Below are 25,203 nucleotides of genomic sequence, written 5' to 3' on the forward strand. Positions count from 1 at the left end.
ACTTTTAAGCAGGTAGAAACCTCTATCAGACAAGAATAGGACAGTATTCTGCTCCCAGAAGTCCAGCAGTGGGTCTCCTGTTACCAGATGTTTACAGATGGTTGTTAAAAGAAGAGGTGATGCTACACAGTGGTTTGCTACACACCGTTCTATCCCAGATTATTGAAACCTGTTGCTGCCTTCAAAATTAAAATTACCTTTTATTTTTGACAAGATGAAACATATTCACAGAATAGTAAAATGTCTCTTTAAAACAAAAAACGTTTTATACATCTTCTATGTTCTATAAAGGGTGAATTTATGAGATTGCCACCATGTGTGAGTGATCTGGGATTGTTTGGTTATGTCTGGGAAAGTTTATATCGTCAGCCATTGAAGTCGGCGTTGAGTTGGAAGAGGTTTCTTGTGTACGCGAGACAAATCAGGGTCACCTTTCTTGTTTATATCTTTTACCCTCTTCGTTAAAGTAGGTCTATCCTTTCCAGCGGACTTTCTGTTGGTCAGTGTTTGGCAGCTGGTGTTTTCATTTCACCCGCCTGCCAAACGGACATTTAGCGGCAGATGACAGCGACAGGCGGGGTGTTGGTAGCTGTTTGGTGATAAGAGATAAAGTGGGTAAAAGGTGGCTGTCAGGAACAGATAAAATTGACAGCAACGGTCTAAAAGCGACAATGTAGCGGTTACAAGCTGTACGGGAGGACACGGTGTGTTGGCAGACCGGCTGGATGTCCAAAAATGTTTCTCCTGGTGGACTTACTGAACCCGAAACACATCGGCACCATCAAAGACTGAGTCCGGAGAAAGAAATACAAAGAGATTTATTTTTATTTTTTGACGGAATCATCAAGTATCATATATTATCTGGTAAATAGCTGTGAAATAGGACGATGTGTCTTTTAATACGCGTGCCAGGCTGCACACACAAAGTGCATCTATCCAGGTTGAAGCTAATGCATTCTAGGTTGTTATGGCTGGAGCATCGTCCGACCTTCTCAGCTGCCCTCCGGAGGACGAGGCAGTCATCCGGGCTCAAATCATCACCCCATCCGACCCTGGCATTCCCTGTCTGGGCTCCCAGGCCCTACATTACGGTCCTACCGCGCAGCCCCCTCACGGGTGTCCCTGTGCTCTGCTCACACAGCCGGACTCTCGCTCGCACACCTGTTGCCTTTGCTAGCTCTTCAGCGGCCTCTACACCCTCACCTGCCGGATCAGTGAAGACCCAGGCGGACACAGAGAGAAGCCAGGCCCCCACTACGGTCCCCCTGGAGGATGTTAAAAGGATTTTGAGACTGGCTCACCCGGAGAGAGGGAGACTGGCAGGTAAACTTTATGTGACCTTTTACCTTAAGGTGTAGCCATTAACAAAAATCATCAGCAACATAGCTGGATCATTAACTTTAGGTGTTTCACTGACAGTAAAAAGCATTTCTTATTTTTAAAGTGCTTTAACCTTAATAAAAAACAAGGTGTCACTTTTATTGTAATTTTAGAAAACGGTGTCTGATACTCCCTTTTGTGGGAAATATACGTTGATTTTGCATTTATAATTTAAATATCACTGACTCGCAAAATGTGGACAGCTGTAGGTGATTTACAATCATTAAATTTTTTTTAACCTGACATGACGTGAATGTATTTTTAAACTTAAAAAAGCAGTGCTAGGGATTTAAAGAAAAAAGAAAGAATAGTAGGCTTGAACAGTAGGAAAGACTTCAAATAAAACAGGTGCCCAAAGTAAATGTGTTACTGTGGAATCGGCTCATTTTTTTAGTTATGTTGAGTGCCAAATACATTATATGCATGATGAACCCCACAATCTAGTGATGCTATGTGACATGTGCTGCAGAGTCCTAAAGCGTTGTAAACAATGATTTTGGTGCCCAGCTGATAATGTCTCTATCTGCTGACACACTTTATCAGTTACCTTTAGGATATTTACAGCATTGTCAAAGTTGATCCTTTTCTTCTTTTTTCCTGATGCCCACAAAAAACGTGTTAGCCTTCTGCTCAGTTTAAATTTCAGTTTTGTTCACAAAATGGGCAGCAATGTCAGAAAATGGACAGATGTCTATTAACCAAGGCAATATAGACTTACTGTCCTAACCATACGCAGCTCATTCACGCTTATGTGCATAGCTGACACCATTAGGTCCATTTTAAGCCTGGAAAACCCCCGCTTATGTCGTGTAAATAGCTGTGGATTATTATTATTGGTCTGAAAACCTTCAAGCTCCCCTGGAGGTTTTTGCGTGTCGGTTAAGTTTCAGAGCTGATGGTGTTCTGGCACACTTCATTTCTTCTGTTCTCTGGATTGATGATGGCACAAATATTACAGAAAAGAAAATCACAAATCTATTTCTGCTTGCCAAAGCTGACCTCACACATTAAACAAGAGGTTACTTCCTGTTTCTGTGGAAGTTTATTTGTAGTTTTATAAGATTTTCGTAAGTCCTCCTGTTTCCCAACCCTCATGTCATGTGCATGCAAGCGTAACAATCAGTTGAAGTGAAACAGTGTCCACACTTTGACCATGTTTTTTGTAATCAGTTACAACAGGTCACCTCACTGTACTTTACAAAGTGGTCATTGTATTTTCTTTTAGGTTAGGGTTGCAGTTCTTTAGGGTTCACAATTCTTTAGTATCTCTGGCTTACATTAACCTCATCTGATCTCATGTCGAGACTGCGGCTGTACATGTTGAAGTCAAATGGTATTCATTGCCCACTATAAACTTTTCTTGCTCCTCTTTGCTCTGTTTAAATGGTAAATGGCCTGCATTTGTATAGTGCTTTTCTAGTCCTTAAGGACCCCAAAGCGCTTTACACTACATTCAGTCATTCACCCATTCACACTCACATTCACAATATCTGTGACATTAGAAAAACCACCCATAGTAGTTGTGTTGGTATAACTCTTTCAAAGAAGAAGATAAGACCTTGTTTAATAATTTCTAGCCCTGGGTTTTTATTTTTCACACATATTTAAAATGTCACATTTTTTGCTTTGGTTCTGATTTTTCTCTCTTTTTTTGTTGTTTTATCCACCACAGCTGCTATAGGCTTCCTGACTGTCTCCAGTGCAGTAACGATGTCAGCTCCCTTCTTCCTGGGCAGAGTGATTGACACCATTTACGCCAGTGCATCAGACGCCGAGACGATGACGGCCTCGTTGACGTCGCTGTGTATCATGCTGGCGGGGGTGTTTCTGTGTGGTGGAGCGTGTAATGCCGCCAGAGTCTACCTCATGCAGTCCTCAGGTGAGATTTACTCACCTGACGTAAACAAAGGCACTTAAGTGGGTAACTATTAAAAAATTAATTAATTATAAACTACGGCTAGGACTTTAACTGACTCTTGTGTGCTTTGAATAATATTCATCGACATTCATGTCCCATTGCAGTCTGGAGATTGTTTGCTTTCCCCCATTTCATCGTTTTTCAACTGGACAGCTGAGACTACAGTTAAATTTGAGCTCTCTCCTCATGGTCTGTGCTTAAATCTTCGTAGTTCAGGGAAATAATCCAAAACAACCATTTAAAGAATTATTTATTTAAGAGATTGTTTGCAAAGAGTTGGATCTAAAGGTCAGTCTTACAGTGTGAACTGAAGGCTTTGATGTGGTTGTGTTACCACAGAGAGCCTCGTGTCTTGCCCTGTTTATTTATTCAAAAACATAAATGTCACAGCTACAAAGAGGTGGTTTTATGGAAAACTTAGAAGCTGTAGTTACTTTTGCCAGCCATTATCCCAGCACAGAGACTTCCTGGAGTCTCTGCTTCTTTTTCTTTCTCAGCCAAGAGTAACATTAGAGTGTTGGGGGGTGGGATGAAGAGCAGGACGTCCCAACCCTCCTGTCTGGCTGAGGCTGTGTGGCTTTTTTTCATACTTCTTCCCAAATTCTAAAGACATGTCAGGTTAATATGGAAATCTAAATTGGCTGTAGATGTGAGCATGTGTGTTACAGGATTTACCCAACATCTCAATGGATGCATGGACATGAATGAGGGAATCTCCCAAAATGTTATTCTATCTCTTTAGTTAATTAATAACACCTGTGAACATTTAATTTACAATTGGCCAAATACTTACCCAAACATAATTAAGTGTGAACCAGACTTTTTTCTGGCATGGCCAAGTGCATGTAATTTTGCACAGCAGCAGTTGCTTTCTCCCTCTCTGATCACGTTTCCCGTCTCTCTGCAGGGCAACAGATTGTTCGTAATCTCCGTGCCTCCGTCTTCTCCTCCATTCTCAGACAGGAAGTGGCATTCTTTGACAAGAATAGGACTGGCGAGCTTATAAATCGTCTCTCTGCTGACACGGCCGTGGTGGGCCGCTCAATCACAGACAACTTGTCAGATGGGCTGAGAGCCGTTGCCCAGGCAGCTGCTGGTGTCAGCATGATGGTGAGTACATCCCCTCCGAGTGTGTTGCTCTTGTCCCTCAGGTCAGATCTGAACCCTGTATTATTGTTTGTTGTTTGTTTGTTTGTTTTTAAATCTTTATTTGCAGTTGATATTCATAAATGCAAATTCGGAGCCAGTACGATCTCATATCTTCTGTTGGCTTTTACAGAAATATGAAAGTCTCATGTAATCTATTCTGGGAGAGATAAAGTGCACACACAAAGTTGTGAAGAATTTTCAGAGCGACTTCGAAGTGATGATATAATATATCTATCCACTCATGAATTGTGGGTGCTTTAGGGAGCAACCAGTGTCTTTAGTGAGTGCTTTTTTTGTACAGGCAGATATAAGAATATCAAATATGTATTCATTAGAGTGTATCAGAGGAGAGCTGCAAAGGTAGATGAGTGTTAAGTATGTGTTTCAGCCCTTTGTGAGAAGTGAATTAGTGAATGTCTGCCTCATAGGGCCTCATCACCCGACATTCCTAGAATATATGCCAGTGATTGGTTTCCTGGAACCCACACAGCCACGTTTAGAATCTCCTCCTGCAAAATGGGCTTTCTGTTGTGGTGTGATAAACAAACAAATTAAATATGGCAATTCAAATTCTTTCACTATCCGAGAATATGTTTTTTTCCACTGAAATTTAATACATTCAACCAGTTCTCATTTGATATTAAGAAATTGCTCCTTTTTTCCCTGCATTTCTCTTTAATGATTCCATGGTGTGAATATATTTATTTAATTATTTGGTCAAACGCTTTTAGATAAATTTTAGAGATGTTGCCCTTATTTGAATCACTTTGGTAAGCATCAAGGAATATTTTCAATATTGGGTCATTAAGATCTAGTCTGTGTCTAATGGTGTGTTCAAATATCTGGAAAAGTCCTGTTTTTCAAGGTGACAGACCTTCATCAAACTTGATCCATTTCATTAGGCTTAACCTCAGCATGTATTTGTAAATGATCCTCTAGTTTATCTTCTCTTCTTAAAATATCCCAGACTTTCAGCTGAACCTTGATCCATAGATCTGTACATTATTTATAAGTCAGGTTTTATATGCCACTAGTGCACGCACCAAATCCAGTGGTATATAAAAAAAATAATACGTAAAACAGTTGGGCTTCCACCAAAGGAAAATCACAATGTGATGTTTTACAAATAGGTTTTAAGTTGCTCAGTCATAAATATTTTTTGTCATAAAGTGTCCAAAGACAACAGAAAAAAGTGTATTTTAAATAATATAAAAAATACTGTACGTCTACATGAAGACCAGCTGGGAACCTGGAAAAACCCTGTGAATGAGAGAGGAAGAATAAAACATTGCTGATTAAATAACTGTGTAATGATTACTATGGACATAAATATTATAAAGTCAATGTCCTGGAGCCACAAAGATAATTATCCTTCTCAGAATGAGCCTTTTGAAAAGGCACACACACAGCGGTGAAGTATTTTGCTCTTATCAGTGTGACTTCTGGAAGCAAAGAATTGTTGGAAATGTCATCTTCAAGCTGAAATGTCACGTAGTTCCTGTTTAAAAAACCTTCCTTGTATATCTCTCACGCTCTCTCTTACATAAAAGCTCTGTGTTTTAGTCATCGAGCTGCACTGGAGCAGAGCATGTCTGCTTTTGTTTTTTCACTACAAGGAAGTGTCTGATTTTGATTTATTTTTATTATTGTTATTTATTTTTTCTGTGTCTGATCTGCTGCTTCTCATTCTCTGCTGCGTGCTTGTGGCCACAATGCTATTGTTAGACTATAAAACTGTTGTACAGCAGGTTTACCAAAAATAATTATTAGCATGAGGAAATGAGTGTGAGGAGCTGCCACGCCTCTGACAAACAATGCTCATTACTGAAGTCACAAAATGTGTATATGTGAATATAAATCATGTAGAGTTTTGACAGAGAGGTTGCTAAATTGTTGCTTGCTTACTGGCCTTTTAATAAACTGGTTTATCAATAGTTAATTCTGCCCATTTTCATACTTTATAAGATTTTCTTCATGGTTTAACTTCTCCCCCTTTAAAGAAAAGAAAACATGACGCGTGTTTATGATCAACAACAGGCATTTTTACTTCTTGTAAGGAAGTAAATGTATTTCCACTTTTCGTAAATGGTCAAGGAAATGAATGGAAGTAATTACCGTAATCAGCTGTTAAACTGGGTGGATGACAGTATCACAGATCACAATAGCTCCATTAGCTGTCTAAGTCTTGTGATGTGTCACTGTGACCTCACTGATTTAAATGCTTTCACGCTTAACAACAAAAATGCACCCAGATTTCTGCACAGTGGCTTCTACAGTGGATTCAATCAGATCAGAGCGAAACCGGCAACTTTTTAAAATTTTAACACAAGTTTAACTTTTACTATTTGAAGAAGAAAAGATTTTCTGCCTTGTCAAGTGAGCTTTAACTGAGGTTTTAATGTTGCTGATTAACTCGATTAACCTTTTCAGTAGTAATACTGAAACAACGCAAAAATACAATAACACACTTGTCTTCTTGTGGTTGGTGTAGATTGTGTATTGGCCCTCAGTGTTGGGAAGGTTACTTTTAAAATGTATTCCATTACAGAATACCGAATACATGCCCCAAAATGTATTCTGTAACGTATTCCGTTACGTTACTCAATGAGAGTAACGTATTCTGAATACTTTGGATTACTTAATATATTATCATGCTGTTTACAACTACGTGAATGTACTATTGCTGTGTGGTTTATTACTGTTACTGAAAGTCTGCGGCTCCGAACCGTAGTAAAGGGACCTCTGGCTAATACAGTGGGTTCTGTGTCGGGCTCATAGCCGAAAACTAGCTTTACTTTGTTGTGTGGGTCAACTTTGCTAGAGAGAGAGAGAGGCCTTGAAAGGCTGCTCCAACTGAACTTATTGTTTTTGGAGGAAAACACGAACACGGTGTACAGTCGAGTCTTAATAGCTTACTTACAACTGGGCTCGTCAGGCACTCTTCTTGGCTGCAGTGGTTGTTATTATATTTACATGCTTCCAGCTCCCGTTTTTGCTCGATGACAGCTCGTACTTTTCCTTTTTCTCCCTCCCTCGCTCACAGACACATAACGTGTATGGCAGTCCATTCTCCCTGCAGCACGGACTACGCTGCCTATGATGCTACATTCTTTAGAGCTATACCTGTAGCATTCTGCCTATTAGCTTAGCACAACAACAACAAAAAGGCCTCTCTCACCCAGGAAACACACAGAGCAAGAGCGTCACCCTGTAACCATGGCAACCGTAACGCTGCCACCTGGAACGACAGAACATGGCTGTCAAACAAAACCCAAACAGGCCTGACCCGCGACAATATGAAACAGGGAAGTACCGCCGTGTAATCCATTTATTTCAACAAAGTAACTGTATTCTAAATACCACCTTTTAAAACGGTAACTGTAACGGAATACAGTTACTCATATTTTGTATTTTAAATACGTAACGGCGGTACATGTATTCCGTTACTCCCCAACACTGTTGGCCCTTGATGTTTGGTGTGGAGTATTCTGGTGAAGTAGGATGGTAAATGAGTAATAAATATATTTTCTTTCATGTTTTGCATCTTTATCAAACTCTTAAAGGTCATCAGCCGTGTTGTTACTGTGAAACCATTTTCTATGAACGTCCTTCACCAGAACTCCTGTTTTCGCTTCTTTCTCTCTTCTTCTAGTTCTACGTCTCGCCCAGTCTTGCGAGCTTTGTGTTGCTGATTGTTCCTCCTATGGCCGGTCTTGCTGTCATCTATGGCAGATACCTTCGCTCAATCTCCAAGCGCACACAGGACGCACTCGCACAAGCCACACAGGTACAAAAACAGACCGACACCGCATCTGGGTTAAACAACTTGAACTTATATTACCAGGATTATTGTTATGATTCAGTGTTTTGGTTTTTAAGGGTAGTTACCCAGTGTTTCAAAAAAGATCCCATGTAAGTCCTACAAATAAAGTTTTAAATTTTTCACAAAATAAATATTATTAAATATAACAAAATAATTTGATAGGTTAAATAATAAAAGGATACAATAAAAGTAAAAATAAGCTGAAAATGTATAATAAAGATAAACTACAATATAGAGCCATGTAAATATATGACTATAGTGCATAGCTTAAATAGTTTACTAAGTGTGGTGAATGTAATTTTAAAGTGGCTTTGAAGGCAGTCAGTATAACAGTGTGTTGTGCAGTAGATCCTTAGTTTTGTGTACATGTGATATAAGTGCTTTACTTCCTTAGGTAACTTAATTAAATAGGCAGACAGAGTAAATTTGCTTGTTGATAATTTGATTTTCAATCAGTGAAGTCCTAATAAAATCACGTTCGTGTGTAGTTGGCAGAGGAGCGAATCAGCAACATGCGGACAGTCAGAGCTTTTGGTAAGGAGCTGTCAGAAGTCGACAAATACACACAGAAGACTGACCGCGTCCTCGGCCTGGCTAAGAAGGAGGCTGTGATGCGGGCTGGTTTCTTCGGAGTGGTGAGTACGTTTGTGTCCTTTCAGTGATGCAAATCAAATAAGTTAGCAAATGAGGTGTTGCACTCAAGCTTCTGCTTTTTGCCCCCATAGTTTGAGCTTGTCACAATCAAGGAGATGTTGCACCATAATTACCGTTTGATTCAGTTCTCCATACAACGACGGAGAATATTTAAACCAGCCTGTGTGCATTAAAAGTTAAATAAAGCACAACGCAGCATGTTCAGCGTTACAGCTTTTAAACAGTTACGTAGTCTATAAAACCTGCACACATGTCTTCTCTTTTCATAGCTTGGATTACTCTCCTTCTTTTATGAACGTGATCATATATAAAACATTTAATCAACACCATGTGATGCACTGTCCACAATAAACATGCACTGTGTGTTACCTTTTATTGCAGGGCTGATGAGTTTGTTTGTTGTGAGGCACCAGATAAATGTGCAATATTTGTAACAGGCATTAAGACAGAGACTGGTGAGAAAACTCAACATTTAGCTCGTTGTGCTGGTTCCCTAATAGATGATTATCAGTGTAATTGAGGAGCAGTGGTCCCAAATGTTATGTTAATTAGATAACATGTGATCGGTGTGTGTGCGTGTGTGTATTTCAGACTGGTCTGAGTGGTAACATGATGATCCTGTCGGTGCTCTACAAAGGAGGCCTTCTGATGGCCAGTCAGCACATGACTGTGGGAGAGCTCTCATCCTTCCTCATGTACACCTTTTGGGTGGGCATCAGTATCGCAGGTAAGATGTACATATTCATACATACCAGTGTATGTAGCATGTGGACGTGCAGTTGCTAACAGCACGCTGGTTTTGTGTTTTACTTGCAGGTCTGAGTTCGTTCTACTCTGAGCTGATGAAGGGTTTTGGAGCCGGGGCCAGGCTCTGGGAGCTGCTGGACAGAAAGCCTGAGTTTCCTCTAAATGGTCGGTACACGCAACATTTTATTATTCTGATTTATACCTGCGCGTGTTATGTTGTACTACTACTCACTCCAAGTGTATTTGTATAATGCCCGAGCAAATTTTACCTCTAAAGTCAAGTTCAAGTGAGTCTTGGACCAGGTCCATTACACCAGAGATGAAACTCTCCTTTCTGTCAGTGTAAAGAAGTGCAATTTAACAGTGCCTCTCAGTTTTCCTACATTATAAAGTCAGAGTCAGCACGATTCTTTGTGCTTAAAGTTTTAAGAAATAAATACAAATAAAAGAAAAGGCTCTGGTAGTTCATAGCCCAGACTGTGCTGTAATTATAAATCAAAAAGAAAATGTCTCTCTTTTTTTTTTTTTTTTTTTCCTCATTGTGGACCCAATGTCGATAGTGAAAAACAGGAACTTAATTGTTTATATTGTTTATCTATTACTTAATTACATTGGTTCCCTATGAGTGGCCATGTGGAGGTCTTATCGTGTGTGCGTGGAAAGAGAGGAGTTGAGATGGTTAACGAAGTGCAGGCCAGCAGGGGAGCGGGGAGGAGGGACGATCAATTTAATGGGTCTCTGGTTTGTTTGGGGAGCTGAGCAATAACTGCTCTGAAACCTGAGTACGTGATCTTAGCCTGGCCACAGAACTCTCGAGTGGTTTTGTTCGTGGCGGCAACTTAATCTAACATCGAACTGATCCGGCTACCAGGTCTGCTCCTCGAGTTTGAGCTAAACGGCTCCTGTTGTCAGGTGTGCTTTAAATTCTGTGGCAAACTGGAGCAAACAAATTGTAGCAACCTGCCTAGTTGTGCTAATGTTTCTCTCACTGTTGTATGAACTGAAAACACAGGTCCCTAATTTATTTACAGGCCACAACTGAGCTTCAAGTACAGTAAAACTTCTCAGATGGAGAAGCGTCAGAAATGCAAATCCTGACACGTTTAGCATTTTGCTTTCATTTTTCCTTAATGAAATAAATAACCTAAAGCAAGTTTTCAGGCTCTTTTCAAACCAGAACAAACTGTAGGTCAGAAACACCATAAAGTGGTACAGATGCTTTTATAAGCAAAGTATGACCTTGTTGCGTAGAAGTGCGTTTACGCTGTATATTAATTTTCAGACGTTTTATTGATAGTTTCAAGTTGCTTCTATAAAACTCAAGTCGATTTAACATTTCAAACATCTCTCCCAGAAACATTCATCTCAGATTTACGTGTTTAAATGTAAGATTTCTGTTTAAAATCAATCTTTGTCTGGTTTAATACAATAAAATCCTCTGTTCCTCCACAGAAGGTAAAATCCTCCCAGCAGACCAGCTGAAAGGCCAGCTCAAGTTCTGTGATGTCTCTTTTGCCTACCCGACACGTAAAGAAGCCCCCATTTTCCAGAATCTGAATCTCTTGGTCCCAGCTGGTAGCATCATGGCTGTGGTGGGGGCGAGTGGATCTGGGAAATCATCCATGGTTTCACTTCTTCTCAGGCTGTACGACCCCGATGCTGGTGAGAACAAGCTCGTTCTGTCCTCTCCGCCGTGACTGTAACACTTGAAGCTACTGATAAAGTGGATTTGACATTGGATGTTTTTGTTCAGGTGTGATCACCATAGACGGTCATGACATCAGGGATTTAAATCCTTACTGGCTCAGAAGTCACATTGGAACTGTTAGCCAGGTAATACTTTAATGGTCAACTTGTTTTATACAACAGATATAACGCACACCACACAAGTTAAATACAGCAAAAGCAATACATAATGTGTTACAATACACGACCTCTCACCCCTGCTGCACTTTTCGCCTCCCTCTTGCAGGAGCCGGTGCTCTTTTCCTGCTCTATCAGAGAGAATATCGCTTATGGAGCGACGGATCCAGATGCTGTAACCACAGAGGATATCTACAGAGCAGCCAAAGTAGCCAACGCCTATGACTTCATCCAGACGTTTCCTAAAGGCTTTGACACTGTGGTGGGGGAGAAAGGAGTGCTGCTGTCAGGTGAGGAACCAAATCAACTATTTATGAGCCGACACTACAGAAAATGTTATTTGTGAGACTTATAGGAACTATTTTTTTCATCTGTCCAATTCCTTAGACATTTATTTGTGCTTTCCCTGTCTGAGTTCAGTGTAGTGCCTTAGACTGCTCTAAATGCTCCCAGTATAAGATAAATTTAAAAAATATATATTTAGCGCCATGAATTAAATATTTAAGAGTAAAAATATGGAGCTGAACATGAGCACAATAGACCTCATTTCATTTGTTTTAATTACTGAGGAAGCATGTTCAAAACTCTCATCATGAATGGATGGATTTAAACTCCAAAATGATTTTATGTTTTAATATTTGATACTACCTGTTCAGAAACTGCTTAGACTTTAAACTCCTTAAATGGGCGCAGGTTTCTTTTTTGAAAGCTCGCGCTATCAGAGCATCATTTCATTATTTCTTTCTGGGGTTTTTAGCTGCTGTTGACTAACTTGACTCTGACTGTGCACATAATTACCTTGTGTCTGTTTTGTCAGGTGGTCAGAAGCAAAGGATAGCCATAGCCAGAGCTCTACTCAAGGTAAATAGACCGTAATTGTTTTACGCATCTATAATCATTGCATTCACCGAAAAACTTGAGTAGATTTATTTTGACTAGAATCTTTTACTCTTTTTCCAGATTTCCTTTTTGTGTGAAATGGTGTCTTATAATCATATTTGTGGTTTCTTTCCACAGAATCCAAAGATCCTGCTTTTAGATGAGGCTACCAGGTGAGAGACGGAGGAATGATTAAAGAATTATAATTTGTTGATTTGTTTGTCATTGTTTGCTCATCTGAACATGAATACAGATTGTAAGTAACCTGTGATAGAAACTTAGTTTAAAGATGGATATTAATATATTTTAATCTTCATCTTTCTGTAGTGCGCTGGATGCTGAGAATGAGTTTCTTGTCCAGGAGGCTTTGGAGCGTCTGATGGAAGGTACACTTTACCCGCTTTGCTTTCCCTGCCTTTCCTGTTGCGTCACACATACGTAACCACACTTATGTTTTATTTCGAGCTGTTGTCGTCCTTTTAACAGGGAGGACAGTCGTGATCATCGCTCACCGTCTCTCTACGATTAAGAACGCGGACGCTGTTGCTGTGCTGGACCAGCGGCGCATAGCTGAGTGTGGCCAGCCCACTGAGCTGCTAGGAAACAGGCAAGGACTATTCAGGAAGCTGATGGAGAAACAGGCGTTTCTACAGGAAGAGCAGCAGCGAGCACTTATCTGATAGGACAGGGAGCACGGATGCGTGAATGATAGAGAAATCGGGAGGCGAGGTCAGTGTCTGTGATAACCTTTGAACTCCAGTTGAAGGGAAGCCACTGGAAAAAATCTAATTTTATTTAAGGCTGAAGCTTTTCTTTCTGTCTCGTTGCTGAAAAGACTGCCGTACATAGCATCACATGTGGATCACTCAGTATTTTTTGAAAATATCTCATCTTATGTTGAAGAAGGTGAGATTAAGAGAAAGGACTTATAACTACAGTTTTAGGGGAAAAGCTCAAATCCTGTTTTCTATCATTCAGACATTCAGGAGGAATTTTGAAGAATTTAAATGTGACACTGTGTCTGCGTCTGGATTTTTTTTTATTTTTTTTGGGTCAAGTTACCAAAACAGTCCAGATTGATTTTTTTTTTTTTTTTTTTTTTTACAACTCTGCTAAATGTATATTTGTTTTTCTCTCTACAGCTGATTTTTTTTTTCTATAAAGACTTGAAGCCTTTTACTGTCATATTAGAGTCTAAAGAACTAATGAAACAAATGAGCAGCTTTATATATATTTATATATATGTATGTGGTGTTTACAACCTTGTAAAACAGGACTGAACACTATTTTAATACATTTTGATTAATGTAAGCACATTTGTCAGTTTTAGTCTAAACCAGTTAGTTCAGTTACACTCGTGTAACTGTTTGTGTTCAGTATTTAACTGATAGCCTTGAAACTGTTGAACTCTACTGTCTTTGATTGTCAAATGTAATAAAAATGAGTTCAGATGCAGGGTAAAGCTGACTGAGGCTGCTGAGCAGACACTTTTATGTTTGGAGATCTGCTGGTCTCAAGGAGGAAGGACACTGGAGTCAAGTCAATAGCATCTGTGCGGGTCTGCGTATCATCAAAACGTCTATTTCACTGTCAGAAATCCACATTTTCATCATCTTATATTGTTTTCAGAAAGCTATGCAGTGCAGATGAGAGTTTAACCTTTCAATTTGGAAAAGCCAAAAACGGCATTGCACCTTTAGACATGTGAGTGTACGTGTGAGCACAGATGACGCTGCTTAAAACTGCCTATGTGGCACAATCGTCTCCTCTGTGCACAGCCGGGTGTTTACTGGATGTGCACTTGGCTGGCTTTAAGTTCTCTATAGACATGCAACCATCTACATGTAGCCACAGTGCTGAATCTTATAAGTTGCATAGAGACAGACTCAGAAGCGATGACACTCTTGCATAAATATTAGGTTCATAAATGCCCTCTTCACGTCTCACTGAGATTCTGTTTGAGAGGATATTCCTTCATTTTTAACCCAGACATGTAAATGTCCTGAGGCCAAATTCCCTGCTTCTCTATCAGAAACAGTTCCTTTTGATTTGTCGCTGTAGAGCCCAGTTAACCTTTGTAACGAGTAGTTTGGAACATTACTGATTACAAGTCTGCATTAGTTACTAAACTCCTTTTATATTTCAGTGAGTGAGAAAAAAACAAGCAACATGAAGGACTCGTATAATAATTTATCACGTATCATTAATATAGATGTTATAGTGCTGTCTTACACATACTTGCTGTTTGTTACATTTGGACACTCTGGTCCATTATGAACTAATTAATCGTTGGAAACTGTCTATGACAACTGGCTAAAATATCAATTTAGCTCACAGTTTGTAGGCAGTGATGTGAGGTGGCTCATAAGTGACACTAATGCAGATGTAGTTTTAGGGGAAATTAATCTGGCATTGATCTGCAGTGACTTATCTTGTGTGTCACTTTTAGAGTTATTTATTTATTCATTGCAGCGTGTAGACTGTGTTTCAGGTGGATTTTATCTGTGTGTTCTTTGTTAAGTATATTGAACACAAGGTGGTTTATTGTGGACCCGTTTCTTCTTTATCATTTTTTTTTTCACTTTAGAAGGAAAAACAATTTTACTCAAATCACATTAGAGTTTCACATCATTGCGACATGTTAGTCCACATTCTAGAGCGAAGTTTACTTGAAAAGTTGCCTTGAATGTCTTTTTTGCTAAACTGAAGAAGCTGCAGAGTAAATTCACTCCACACTAAAGTAAATGCTGAACATCCAGCTGACAGCAGGTCAATGTGCTCACACAACTCACAGCTGCAAGTTTCTTTTTCTTTTTCTAACTTGTAAATAATGAGATATAAATATGACACGGTGGGTTTTAATGATTTTTTTGTGGTCAATAAATTATGATACTTCTATGTAAAGATAAAGTAAAATACTAATAAGTTGCTCTGTCTGTGTGTGAGTTTTTATGTGAATTTTTTGTAAGTGGTTTGTTATCATACACAGCTACTAGTCCCCATAGAATCAAATTACACCAAAAGTCACCCCAGGGTGCTTAATATTGTAAAGTTAAAAAAAACATAGAAAACCCTAACAATCAGATGAACCCCTATGAGCAAGTACTTGGTAACAGTAGGAAGGAAAAACGTTCTTGTAACAGAAAGAAACGTCCTGTAGAACCAGACTTGGGGAGGGGTGGCCGTCTGCCACAACAGGTTTGGGGATCTGGGGAGGGAGATGGGACAAAAAGACACTGTGACACTGTGAAGAGATTAATAACCAATGATTAACCTGCCTTTTATGTTGCGGGTCAAACAGACCTGTTTTAAAGTTAAAAAATCGAAGGGAAAACATTTTTAACCCCCGCATGTTTATATCACATAGATAGTGTTTGGGTCAGTTCAACCTGGCATTCAAAGTGGTTGTTAAAGGGGTCCAAATCTATTTGTTTTATGTGCAACCGTGAGACACATTTCACCACACGCACAACACTCCCTATATAAGGTTCTATTGACCTCATGTGTAAACCGCGTGAATGCAGGTGGCGTTATGACTTTTTCTCCACCCACATTGAGGGGACACTCGCCAGCAAGAGAGCAAAACGTGTAAAGAATCTCTGCAGTGGAGTCCTAACAACATTACACAGCTACATATGAGACATTCTCCTGTCAGAGTTTTACCAAATGAGCAGCAGAATAAAGGGTCATAGCCCTGAAAGCTCTAAAATTCAACTTTGATCATAGAGGAGGAGGATCTGTCTGCAGATGAAGACCATCGTGAAATAAAGAAACTGACTGGAGAAATATAAATCATGACAATAACATCAAAATGGTGAAATAGTCGTCTTCATCCTCAAATATACATCAGGCAAAACTGCATGAAACATAAAGATAGCCTTTTTGGCTCCCAGAAACAAATCTAAACAAAACCACATGCATAGCATAGAGGAGAGAGGGGACATGTTTTATACAATCAGCCACGTGGTGACAGGTGTGCTTCCTCTTAAGCCCCGCGTCACACGGGTTGCCCACCTCCAAACCAAACCGAGTGAGTTGAGTGGTCATCGCGCTAGCATTTAAACAGTTTACAAAGAACCTGTTACACTCCCACTCTTCAATTGACTTTCCACTACAGTTCCAGCAAAAACCATGTGATGATGAATCAAGCAGTCCCAGCTGCTCTGCCGTTCTCTGTCATTATATCACATTTGTTCATCCATATTACATAAGTATCTGGATGATTACATTTTCAGCCTCAATTCAAGGAGTTTAATAAAAGTGTTGCACTAACTTGCAATATAATATCCACAGGATATAATTCTGTAGTTATCCACTATAGGTGCCTCTCAGGGCTTTTGGTGTTGCTGACTGAGAAGTGCCTTTATTCTTGAATGTATCAGGTCCATGATTTGACCACTGTTAAAGTCTCTCTGATTGGTTTATTTTGGTTAATGATGAGCTCCTTCATTTGCATTGACATCACTTCACTTCATATTGAGAGTTCAGGTGAACAGTCTCTATATTGTTAACACTTGGGGGGGGGAAATCCAGATGTTTTATCAGCTAAATTTGTCATGAAAAAACTCAGTTGTCCAACTACTGTTCATGGACCTAACTGCGTTTCAGTGCGTGCCTGTGCAGTGTTTCAGACTATCACTAGGTGGCACTGCTGCTTCATACACTGAACTACCTTCCTGCTGTGAGGCTCTCACTTCAGGTTTCTGGTTCAGTCCTTCATACCAGACTGAAACCTCATGGTTGTGATATGACTAATGTGTATTCAGCTGCTGGTGGGTTGTGATGACAGTGCTGTGAGCTTTGCTGCAAATAGACCGTTGTCCCATCTGCTGGCACACAGACAGGTCGTGGCATTGAAGGGATGCAGTCGATATATTTATCCTTGTAAAACGTTTGTTACACCTGGGGGGGAGGAGGAGGAGCTTAAAAGTCCATCAAGATGAATCAAGTCTGCATTGGCTTGGATTTAAAATGTAAAATTTGTCAGTTCTGCTTTGTAAATGACAGGTTTTATAGCACATACACACAAGACTGAACCACACTGAAAACATCTGGAATAAAACAATGATTTGATGAATAGTTTTATTATTTCTTGAACTTAGTGAGCAAATAATGCTGTAAAAAAGACTATCTAATCTAAAGTCTAAATATCTGATCTTGGAATATTTCTGACATATTGCTCAAGACTTTGATGTCTTACTGAGATGTCTTGCTGCTTCAATTAGTTGGCATTCAGCTTAAGACTATAGACTTTGGGTTCTCCCCTGCACCAGACCAGGTCTCCAATTCCAGCTCCATGTGCTGCAGCTCCCCTCACCGATCCCCACATGACTACACTGAGCTATTTGAGGAACGCCAAGAAAAGAGGTCCTGACCCTTCTTGGCCTTACACAGCAGCATTCAAAGTCTTTATTTGTCACTTGGAAACACCACACAGAGCCTTACATTGCTAAAAAACAGGAATATAACTATATAATATATAATAATAAATATAACTAAATAACCAGAATAATTTACGTTGCGTTTTGAATCTCACTCATGCCAAAGCACCATATGGAGGAATCTCAAGAGAATTTCTACAGTCACATAAAGCAGAGAAGACTCAATATAATTTTGAGAAATCCACCGAATAGGTAGCCATGCATCAACCTCTGCCTGTCTTTGGCATGTCACACCGCCCATCATCTTCCATAACACTGCCCACATGGTGACATTTTACCATCTTCATGTTATGCTCACACCGAGCACTGGAGGGTGATTCCATGAGCTGATTGAATCAAAATGAAGGGAAACGAGCTGATAAAAGAGCTGATATTTTATGGTTGTGTTCGATTTTTACCTGTCCACTTACAACATCCTCAGTATCCTCAGCCACTCCTCACAGCAGCAAAATGGACAGCAAGTTCATTTAAATCTCCAACATCAAGTCCTGCCTATTCACTCTTAAAATAAAGAAAGATCTACTGTACATGTCGAGCATGCTGCCACACTTTAAAAGGTAGCACGCTCATGTACAGCAAGAGTATTGGTTCCAGCTACTGAATGCCTGAGCTTGTGCTATTCTTACACGTTCCCTGTCACTCTCGCCCTCTGTGCTCCCATGATAGTCCTGAAACTTTCAGCTGAAGAAAGCCTCACTAGAAAAGTAGCAGGTAGGCAGCCACAGAGACTGAGGGAGCTTTTACAAAGAAAATACCCTTTTCCCTCAGCCTATTCATGGCTTAAAAAGTGTCCAAACCCCCCCAAATATTCTCCCTTTCCAAAGTCTCTGTCTCTCTTCAGCTGCCTCGGTCACACACCTTCCGACTAACTGCACTCATCTTTTCTGCCACCTGCTGCACACGCCCTTTCACCTCCATCTTCCTCCTCCCCCTATTCTCCAGGCTTGCTCTCTCTAATCTCCTCCCCCTCGGCCCCTCTGACCTCCTCTTGCGCGTCTCCCTCTTGCACTCCCCAACAACTGCCCATCCCTTTACATTTTAGGTGTTTCACTGGCCCCCGGATCCAAAAGGGTTCACAGCAAGTGCATAAAAGTAGCTCAACCTTGCTCTGCAGCTCCTCCACCCCTTCAGCCCCCCCCCCACACACACGCAAACACATTCCCTAATCCACATTCTCTCTACTTTCGGCCTGTACCCAAGGAGGCCCTGCCCATTTGCTCTCATCCACCAAGGCATCCAAGATTTTGTCAGCCTACCTTCTCTTTTCCTATTTTCATTGACATATCAGTGAGCACAGGTACTGCGGAAATTCATTTTAAGTTCAGGAAGGAACCATTGAATCATTGAATGCAATTAAAAATTACCTGATTAAGTCCTCTGTTTACACAGGCAATCAATTCATTACCTCCAACCTCTTGCAGGCCATAGTTAGGAGCTGTAATGACAGTCCAGGTTATGTAAGACTATGTGTTAATATTTCTCTCTTCCCATTGAAACCCAGTTCGATAAGTAAAATATAGAGCAACCCCTTTTTATCAGTCAATATGTCCATTATTGATAAATTACCCTTCATGATATATTTCAAAATATTTGCAATTAGATGTGTACGAACAGCCACAGTCAACACAAATAATCTACAAAGAATCTAAGATCTAAGATCTGAATATTAAAAAAAAATAATAATAATAATTAGTCATGTTAATGCTGTCCTGCTTTCTGCGTATGCTGCTTTCAGGTAGGAATTCCAGGAGTTGCCAGACCCATTGTGATTTTTTTTCTGTCTGATTGATCAGTTCACCATAAATATGGTTCTCTTCTCCCCTGCTTTAGATCCATCTGTTTTTGTTTTGTTTGTTTTTTTTGTTTCTACACTAATCTAATCCTCTCTCACTCCTCCTATGGAGTTATTATAACCACCTTGGCACCTCCTCTTTCATTCCTTTCGGTGTATCCGTCAGTAATACACACTAACATGCATGTACACACACGCACACACTCTCCATTTGTCACACACGCACCAGCTCCCCTCCTCCATTAGAGTTATAATTAATCCAACTGCTTCACTGACAGAGCAGAGTAGCCCCTTCAGATAAGGTTTCAGCTGCTGGCTACTTCGAACTTAGAGCTCCGTGAATTTGAAGCCACGTGGGCTGCAGGATCCGATTTTGAGTTTAATTCATTGCACGTCTTGATACACGATTTAATGCATTTGTGGATGCAGTTATAACTGAGAAGGGGGGGGGGGGGGGTTACGTTTGCAATCTCCTAATTCTGATTGGTTCTCTGTACATTGATCAATATGTTTAGTATTTAGTGTTGTTTTTTAAAAAGAGTATATTTAAACTAGCAATCAATGAATAAAAAGTACACTTTTATAGCAACACTAAGTTAATTCTACTCTAATTAATGTGATTAATTAGAAATAAAGCGTTAATTCTGACATATGATGGCTGAAATAATGCAGTACATATTTAGCTGTTATATACAGAATTTCCAACTTCAGCTTTTGTCCGTTGACCTTTAATAAACCTGTATTAATTGAGTTATTAATTGGCCCTGTACAGCTCTCTTCCTGGTTGACCTGTCAGTCACTGCTTCAAGCCCTGGCCCTCACCGTGGCCTAAATCTGTTCAGATGAGGGAAGCATATTCCCATTTTAAGGCTGGATGAGGCCTACTAGCAACAAATCTATAACCCTGCTTGGTAGCAATTGGCGTCTCCCCTAGAAACACTCCCCAGTGGTCCGCATGGTCCTTATACGGCCCTCGAGGTGGGACTGCGAGCCTTGATGGGAGGTCAGAGCGACAGTTCCATATATGGCGCGCGCTCTCTCCACGTCGGGGGCGCGCAGCGTCACTTGTGATCCCCTCCTGAAATCCGATTGATGGAGTGCCCTCCTTGCCCTCACGTCGGCCCCCCACCTCCACCCACTCCCCAGCCTCGGCCTGTCAGTATCCTAATATGGCAGAGGGCCGGGATGGGGGCCAGTGCTGAGGTTTGTGAATGGTGGACGTTCGGTATAAAAGGTGGACAGGCAGCAGTAAGGACTGTAGCTGGTTCAGCAGCAGCACTGGTTGGGTCGTTCTCTCCGAGCCGCAGACACACCCCTAAGGTAAGACCCTGCTAGGACCTGACACCCCTGAAGCCACTCATCCAGGCTGGGACACTAGACTAAGCCTTAACCGGGGAGCCACTGCAATTACTTAGGGGCAAAAATTAGGAAGGACCACCGGGGACAGGAGGCATAGGACTTGAGGCTGATTTGGGGCAACACGACTGCTGGAGGATAGCTAGACCATAGGAGAGACCTGAAGGAAGAAGAACTGTTTACAGTTGAGGAGGCAGAACACAAACACTGTGCTTGACGGGAGAAGCCTTAACTATCAGATCTGTAATTAAATAGACTAAATAATTGATAAATTGATAGATAGGTAAATAAAACATTTGGACTGAGTTTCTGGTCTGATCTTAAGCTGTTGTACTTTATGACAATTTAAAAACGAGAGAAATTTACCTGAGGGGGGATTGGTGAGACAATGGGAATACTAGGGATTTTGGTTCAACTTTAGCTTATTTTAGAGCCTTGATTTCTTCTAAGATTAAATAAAAAGTAAATCTTAGACAAGTCTGGCCAAATTCCAATAGAAAATTTTAAAACAATATCAGTTACTTTTAATAAGATTTAATTGACGTTTACAAAGGATACTCATCACGCGTTGGTTTGTTAATGCACCATAGATTTATATAGCGCAAGCAGTGAACTTGAACAGGTTCATGCTCCGTGAAATTATTTTTAGTCTTTTTAGCCACACGTAGGATGAGAATACAAAATAATGATACAGTTAATCAACGCCTTACTGTGTAATTGATTTCTGTCACATACATTATGGATTTGATGTGATTTCAAATATTTTGTCTTCCTCTCCTCTCTTACAGAAGCCAACATGTGTGACGACGATGAGACTACCGCCCTTGTGTGCGACAACGGCTCCGGCCTGGTGAAGGCTGGCTTCGCCGGAGACGATGCCCCCAGGGCCGTGTTCCCCTCTATCGTCGGCCGTCCCCGCCACCAGGTAAACAGCGAAGAAAATTAACCGATAGGCTTGATATTAGCCTGGACTAATTGGCAGCAGTCATTATTTCACACTCACTAATTGTCACACCTCACCCATCACACCGTTCAATATCAAGAAATACAATTAACCTTCCAAAAAATGAATTAAAATCAAAATGCAATAAACAAAAACAATAAATTAACATTTTGGATTGTTAAAACATTTAACATTTATTGCTAAAAAATATTGTAAAAGTTCAGTATCAACGCAGTCACAATATTTTTGGCTTCTTTTACCTGGAGCAGCCTTTAAATTAGTAACAGATGAAGTGCCAACTTCACAACTGCTCTGTCTCTGTCTCTGTGACTGATATGTGGCACATTTACGCAACGGTCACTATGTCTGTCCGAAGACTTTAATCTGTCCAGGAAAGGTCGCACATCTGTATGGATCAGTTGACGTCCCCGGCTAACCTTCCTTTTACTTCCCCTCTCTCCTCCCTTCAGGGTGTCATGGTCGGTATGGGTCAGAAGGACTCCTACGTCGGTGACGAGGCCCAGAGCAAGAGGGGTATCCTGACTCTGAAGTACCCCATTGAGCACGGCATCATCACCAACTGGGACGATATGGAGAAGATCTGGCACCACACCTTCTACAACGAGCTGAGAGTGGCCCCCGAGGAGCACCCCACCCTGCTCACTGAGGCCCCACTGAACCCCAAGGCCAACAGGGAGAAGATGACCCAGATCATGTTTGAGACCTTCAACGTCCCTGCCATGTATGTGGCCATCCAGGCTGTGCTGTCCCTGTACGCTTCCGGCCGTACCACTGGTAAGACTGACATAAAACAAATAAACAAACGTAGCTTACTAAACACATAAAACACATATAGCTAGTTTACCTTATTACTTAATAATATGTTACTGACATAGTCAATCGATCTAACATAAATGACAATAACTATTGAGGGAGCAATTTCTCAACAAAACGCTTTTACGCACAGCTTTTACGCACACTCGACCAGCCTTTCTGGAACTGTTCATGTAGGTTTATTTGACTTTATCTCGTAAATTCACCCCCAAGCACCCACTTTACCCATAATTTTACGCACAAAACGTATTTTTAACAGTTTTTTTTTTTTCTTTTTTGTCGCTCGGACTTTACTAAATTTTCTCCGTGGCTCTCTATAGGTATTGTGCTGGATGCTGGTGATGGTGTGACCCACAACGTCCCAGTCTATGAGGGTTACGCCCTGCCCCACGCCATCATGCGTCTGGACCTGGCTGGTCGCGATCTGACCGACTACCTGATGAAGATCCTGACTGAGCGTGGCTACTCCTTCGTGACCACTGGTGAGCAATTGAACAATAATCAACACGGCCTGAAAGAAAGAGGAAAAAGAAAGAAGGAAACTAACATTTTCTAGCAAGACATTATCTGGGCGAAGACGAGTCTAAATTGTCAGCTACCGTTCAATTTTATTAGCAGTGTTTGGGATAATTTGCTATGACATGCTTTGATCAAAGATTTACCTATACAGATAAAAAGGCGCAGCAAATAATTGTCACACTTTGTGAGGCCTATTAATGCCCACATGCGAGCATATTGATACTTAAATGTAAAGATATTGTTTTAAATAGAGTGAAAATAAGATGTGTACATGTTCACAACAGCGAAGAATTTGTGTAGTTTAGCCCATTAAATCCGTGTTATTACGCAGATTAGTATTTCACGTTTTACGCTTTTGGCACTCTGTATAATAACTTATCAACTTATAACTCCACAGCCGAGCGTGAGATCGTGCGTGACATCAAGGAGAAGCTGTGCTATGTGGCTCTGGACTTCGAGAACGAGATGGCCACCGCTGCCTCCTCCTCCTCCCTGGAGAAGAGCTACGAGCTTCCCGACGGTCAGGTCATCACCATTGGTAACGAGAGGTTCCGTTGCCCCGAGACCCTCTTCCAGCCTTCCTTCATCGGTACTTCAAAGAATCAGTTCTTTTAAAAAAAAGTTTTTGCCACCAAATAGACTTATGGAGGCTACTGGTACATACCGGGTACTCATTTCTTAACACTTTTTCATCTCATCTGAACAGGTATGGAGTCTGCTGGTATTCATGAGACTGCGTACAACAGCATCATGAAGTGCGATATTGACATCCGTAAGGATCTGTACGCCAACAATGTGCTCTCCGGCGGTACCACCATGTACCCTGGTATTGCTGACCGTATGCAGAAGGAGATCACTGCCCTGGCTCCCAGCACCATGAAGATCAAGGTACTTGAAATTGAACTCAAATCAGAGAAGCAAAAGCTTCAGAGTTTACAAGAGGATTGAAATATTTTATGCATAAATTGGCAAATACGCACCCGATTTCACTGAACACTTGTTCACTTATAGAAACCGGCACTTTACTAATCCACTCTTTCCTCCTCCAGATCATTGCTCCTCCCGAGAGGAAGTACTCCGTCTGGATCGGTGGCTCCATCCTGGCTTCCCTGTCCACCTTCCAGCAGATGTGGATCTCCAAGCAGGAGTACGACGAGGCCGGCCCCAGCATTGTCCACAGGAAGTGCTTCTAAATCCTTCATCTTTTTCTCCAGCTTCTCCATCATCTCAATCATTTTTACCACCAGCCGTCTGGAGATCAAGCAAGGAGAAAGATCGACCTCTGCGGCACGACAACACTCTGCTGTCGATGGACTGTCTGTCCGCGCTGCTGACATTCATATGCATTTTTTAATCCTTTCAAAAAATGTGCATATTTTATGGCTGTCTGTTGTCTGTGTTGCACGGAGAAAGGCTGTGAAAACCACCACTGAACCATGCATCCACCAAAAAAACTTTAATAAAAAAAATAAGAACAACATGTTGCCCAACACATGTGAATGTAAGTGTATATACATATTGATAATTTATTAAAGTCCATTATTTGGTAACTTTGCCCCTGGTCTTGTTTTTCCGGTATTGGCAGAAGATGACAAACAAAAGCGCAGGGAAATCAGACGATAAATACATTTTTATCTCTTAAAAGATAAATTTGTCTTAAGCCAACAATGCAATATTTCAGTATTCAACAAATCCTGCAAGAACTGTGGGAAATAAACCGGGATAAGCACTAAACGAAACATAGTGCGGCTAATTGTTCCACGAAAGACCAGGTGCAGGGCGCATTCATGGACATCTAAATGCAAGCTGGCACTAATGTCTGGATCATATTTGGATGGATGAGAGGCAGGAGGAGGGGCTGCTAGGTGAAAGAGGTATTGAAGGGCGACGCCTTTGAGCAGTTGC

General features: G+C 40.9%; 2 protein-coding genes across 2 annotated transcripts; both read left to right on the forward strand.

The window, feature by feature from the left end:
• The first annotated feature begins 378 nt into the window (after nt 1–378).
• Nucleotides 379–15,312, forward strand: abcb10 (ATP binding cassette subfamily B member 10). Its single transcript, XM_006779940.3, has 14 exons — nt 379–1,323; nt 3,053–3,259; nt 4,206–4,408; nt 8,100–8,234; nt 8,759–8,905; nt 9,516–9,651; nt 9,741–9,836; nt 11,124–11,333; nt 11,425–11,504; nt 11,644–11,824; nt 12,352–12,395; nt 12,552–12,586; nt 12,741–12,799; nt 12,900–15,312. Exons 1-14 carry the CDS (start codon nt 888–890, stop codon nt 13,091–13,093), a joined length of 2,163 nt encoding a protein of 720 aa, XP_006780003.1. The 5' UTR covers nt 379–887; the 3' UTR covers nt 13,094–15,312.
• A 5,499-nt stretch (nt 15,313–20,811) lies between these two features.
• On the forward strand, nt 20,812–24,848 carry acta1b (actin alpha 1, skeletal muscle b). The gene is made up of 7 exons (XM_006779941.2): nt 20,812–20,966; nt 21,791–21,927; nt 22,416–22,740; nt 23,100–23,261; nt 23,696–23,887; nt 24,005–24,186; nt 24,348–24,848. The coding sequence occupies exons 2-7, from the start codon at nt 21,799–21,801 to the stop codon at nt 24,489–24,491; spliced, it is 1,134 nt and encodes a 377-aa protein (XP_006780004.1). The 5' UTR covers nt 20,812–20,966; nt 21,791–21,798; the 3' UTR covers nt 24,492–24,848.
• The last annotated feature ends 355 nt before the right edge of the window (nt 24,849–25,203 follow it).

The sequence above is a fragment of the Neolamprologus brichardi genome, chromosome 1, assembly GCF_056152115.1.
Source record: "Neolamprologus brichardi isolate AB-2024 chromosome 1, ASM5615211v1, whole genome shotgun sequence".
NCBI classification, from domain to species: Eukaryota; Metazoa; Chordata; class Actinopteri; order Cichliformes; family Cichlidae; genus Neolamprologus; species Neolamprologus brichardi.

What these genes read in the sequence shown, in the direction of transcription:
- abcb10 (XM_006779940.3), top strand. Translation starts at nt 888, where the DNA reads ATGTGTCTTTTAATACGCGTGCCAGGCTGCACACACAAAGTGCATCTA. An exon ending in GGTGGGCATCAGTATCGCAG is followed by an intron (nt 9,652 to 9,740) that starts GTAAGATGTACA and finishes TTTTACTTGCAG; the next exon opens with GTCTGAGTTCGTTCTACTCT. An exon ending in ACATTGGAACTGTTAGCCAG is followed by an intron (nt 11,505 to 11,643) that starts GTAATACTTTAA and finishes TCCCTCTTGCAG; the next exon opens with GAGCCGGTGCTCTTTTCCTG.
- acta1b (XM_006779941.2), top strand. Translation starts at nt 21,799, where the DNA reads ATGTGTGACGACGATGAGACTACCGCCCTTGTGTGCGACAACGGCTCC. An exon ending in CTTCCAGCCTTCCTTCATCG is followed by an intron (nt 23,888 to 24,004) that starts GTACTTCAAAGA and finishes TCATCTGAACAG; the next exon opens with GTATGGAGTCTGCTGGTATT. An exon ending in CCAGCACCATGAAGATCAAG is followed by an intron (nt 24,187 to 24,347) that starts GTACTTGAAATT and finishes TTCCTCCTCCAG; the next exon opens with ATCATTGCTCCTCCCGAGAG.